At 40.9% G+C, this 3,682-nt stretch overlaps 1 protein-coding gene across 1 annotated transcript; it reads right to left on the reverse strand.

The window, feature by feature from the left end:
• Nucleotides 1-1,256: 1,256 nt before the first annotated feature.
• LOC114759357 (uncharacterized) lies at nt 1,257-2,327 on the reverse strand. Its single transcript, XM_028948522.1, has 2 exons — nt 2,010-2,327; nt 1,257-1,928 (listed from the first exon to the last, which is right to left on the reverse strand). Exons 1-2 carry the CDS (start codon nt 2,325-2,327, stop codon nt 1,257-1,259), a joined length of 990 nt encoding a protein of 329 aa, XP_028804355.1.
• Between the last annotated feature and the right edge of the window lie 1,355 nt (nt 2,328-3,682).

The raw sequence follows: 3,682 nt of genomic DNA on the forward strand, positions 1-3,682 counted from the left end.
TGGACCTAGATATCCATTTGGTGTTGGATATCCCGCATCAACCAAGTAATATTTCCCTAATGATTCATGAAACAATTAGAGAGATTGTGAAAAGAAAAAAAAATGAAATAATAAAAAAACATGCGTGATTGCAACTTATAACATATACCTGGAGGTGGATGAGGGAAATTAAGAGATGAATTTGTAATAGCACTGTCAAATATACGAGCATCATGTGCAGATCCCTCCCATCCCGCCAAGACAAAAGTGAAACACATATCCCAATCACATACAACCATGACATTTTGTGATGGATTTCCCTTTCTCTGCCAATAATTTGTCTCTTTCTTCTCTAGCAGGGACACAACACACTGAATATGAGTGCCATCAATTGCTCCGATTGCGTCCTTGAAAAATGGATAATAACGTGGATCGGTCTCAATTTTTCTATGAGTTCCACGAAATGTAGGATCTATGGGTCGAATAAGTTCACTCGATAGGCTAAGGCAAGCTTGCAGTACATTATGAAAGTGCCTACTTACAGTTTCCCCTGAACGTTGAAACCGTTCCTGAATCATCCTGTTGCATTGTCCATGTGCAACCGTGTTTAAAAAATCGCGACCATTTCTTCAATTCCTACGTATTTAGACTTTCGTAAACCGTGTTCCTCCAATTTGGTACATAAGAGGTGGAAAACATATTTATCCACTCTAAACATTTCAGGACATCGATCATCATGGCCATTCATAATACCTTGCACCCATAAATTTCCTGTCTGCTCACTAGTTCTGCAGGGTTGTTTAAACATATACATTTCACAGTAATGACCAACCAATGCACCTACTGCTTCATATTGTGTTAATTCCTCATTAATCTGTCTTGAACGGTCATCTTTATTGCACTGTGAATCATCATTCCAATCCTTCAAAGTATCTTCATTCAATGGTGAATCATCATTCCAATCCTTCAAAGTATCTTCATTCCAAGAAGCCATTTCTGGAGTTAACCCTGTAACTATGATGACAACAAAGTGTAAGCATTATAAGGATTACCCTAAACAAGGTGTAAATAATTATCATACTGCAAATAGAAAAACCAAACAGCAAAACCAAACACATATATGATAAGTAGAAATTAGCATAAATATTACATAGTCATTACTAAGATTTCTACAGGTCCCTTCTACAACAGGTCACATAAGTTTAGGTTCAAACAGCAATTAGTTCACGTTAATAATGCAGTAACAACAGTGAAACAACAAAGTCCTAAACTAAATCCTAATCTACAGGTCCCTTCCATGTGTCTGGGTCTAGTGCTGCCGGTATCAACCACTCCAACAACTTGCTTTTATCAGGCATAAACCCCAAATAGGCTCTCCTAGCCCATCTCAGCCGTGTAAGCATCTTCGCACATGCATAATATAGTTGAGGGTTACCATTAAGCTCCTCAAGGCTAGCCAGGTGTCCCCAAATCTTCTCAACTTGTTGGGGATCTTCAACCAATGCTGATGCTCGATTTTCAGAAGCAGCTGCTATAACACTCAGGCTATCAGAAATTTTTGTAGTCGCAGCAACTTTTTTCTTCTTCTTCTTCGCATCAGACGTCTCACCCCTCTTTCTCTTTCCATAGCTTCCTGAGTCACTTGGTCCAGTACTCGAAGGGTTGTTTAAGTTGCAACCGGCAAAATCATTTGAGATCCCTGCGGTGGCTGTTGGGTCAACACCAAAATTTTCATCCTCACTGTCCCCCGACCCTTCCTGTTGGTCGAGCCCGACTCTATAAACATCCTCCTCTTCTGTGTCAGCCTGTGGAGTGAATGCAAGCTGAGGTTGTGAGGCTGATGGTGCATACATAAAGTCTCCCGAAGCCACAACATCTTTGAATATCCTCATTAGGTCTGATGCAAACATCAACCCCTGATGTCTAAATTTCCTGAAATTGGGATCCACCTACATTAACGTAATTAGGCAAGTGTCAGCGATGAAGAAACTAATATTTAAAACTAAAACTCAACCAACACAAATAGTTACCCTTAATTTCCGTTGCCACCATTCATCGGAGGCCAACACCCTATTTGTTGCTGCATCATAACCAATGCCAGTCTCCCCAGACATAAGTTTGTCCCACAACTTCCAATCCTTTCTCAAAATGTCAAATCTATTCTTAAGTTGCTTCCTATCATACATTTTCCCACTTCTTTCCTGAAAATTCTTTGTAATTTTGTTCCAACCCGGCCTTGTAAATGATGTTCCTTGACGTTCTTTGTGCACAATTTGCTCAACACAAACATCGATTAGAATTTTCGTCGTATACGAATCCCAACTCGCTTTTTCTTTATCGTTATCCATTTCTAGGTGGAAAATAATATAGATCAGACTAACAGAACCAAACAAAGCACAAAAAATGTTCAAATTCAAGCTACATTATGTAAGAAATAAGTTCTACCCAGATAAAAAAAATATGTTCTTGCATATTCTTCTCATCTAAAATTAATAAGAAATCCCAAGACATTAGATCTGTGCATATAATCATTGCATATAATCCTTATATTCTCCTTATAAACGTATAAGAGTAATCAATAATTTTTCCCTAAAATATCCTTCACCCTTAATAATCTAATTGATAAGAATATGATAGGTAATAATTGAAGGCAAAAAAAAAAAAAATACTTAGGTCAAATTACTTAAATTGGTTAAAAATGTTTTATTGATGTGTAAATTAGAAGAAAACTTATCATAAACTAATAAGAACCGGATCATTTGACAACATTAATTGATATGGAATGTATTTTGGCTCATTCCTCCTGTCGCCTACAACACTCATTTGCAGGTAGCAATTACATCTGTGCCAGATTTGGCCCAAAACTCAGATCTAAAAATCAACAAATGTCAAGCATTCATCACAAAAAATTATTCATCACCGAAACACACCACAAAACCAGGCCAAGAAGAAAAAAATAACACAGCACGGTGGTTCGATTTCAGTCAATCTATTAGCTCACACCAGATCAACAAACACACACCCTCCACATGCTTTGATTAATACCGTATCCTACATTCACCGAAAAGCAATATAACACTCTATGGGAATCGGTCAACCTGGCACAGATCAGATCAATCGAAGTTTAGCAGAGGTAGATCAGGCTCAGATCTTTGACGCACACCTGAGATGGACCAGCTGACGGCGGCGACGGAGCTCACGGCAAGTCTCGGTGGTTCTGGGGACGGAGGATGAGGGGAGGCAGCTCGCGTGAAGGACCAGGCTTTCGGTCACTCGAAGCCACACCCAACACGAGGACCTCACGGCGGAGACGCGATGCAGCTCACGGCAACTCTCGGTGGTTCTGGGGACGGACGATGAGGGGAGGCAGCTCGCGTGAAGGACCAGGCTTTCGGTCACTCGAAGCCACACCCAACACGAGGACCTCACGGCGGAGACGCGACGCAGCTCACGGCAACTCTCGGTGGTCGGACGACAAGGCGACGGAGGAGGCAGGATGAGGGTCGCCGGTCGGGTAGAAGGGAGAGCAGATGGGAAAGAAGAAAAGAAAGAACGAAGGCTCCAGGAGACCGAAGACGCGAAAGAAAGACCGAAGACTTGAGGAAAAAAATTGAGGACCGGCTGATAGGATCCAACGGTAAAAAATAAGAGCTTATCTGATTCAATAAGCCATAAAAATTGGCTTGGGCCAGAACGTGCGTTG

This window comes from Neltuma alba, unplaced genomic scaffold (genome assembly GCF_004799145.2).
Source record: "Neltuma alba isolate B1F8T4 unplaced genomic scaffold, ASM479914v2 tig00010826_pilon, whole genome shotgun sequence".
NCBI classification, from domain to species: Eukaryota; Viridiplantae; Streptophyta; class Magnoliopsida; order Fabales; family Fabaceae; genus Neltuma; species Neltuma alba.

What these genes read in the sequence shown, in the direction of transcription:
- LOC114759357 (XM_028948522.1), bottom strand. Translation starts at nt 2,327, where the DNA reads ATGGATAACGATAAAGAAAAAGCGAGTTGGGATTCGTATACGACGAAA. An exon ending in GGTGGCAACGGAAATTAAGG is followed by an intron (nt 1,929 to 2,009) that starts GTAACTATTTGT and finishes ACGTTAATGTAG; the next exon opens with GTGGATCCCAATTTCAGGAA.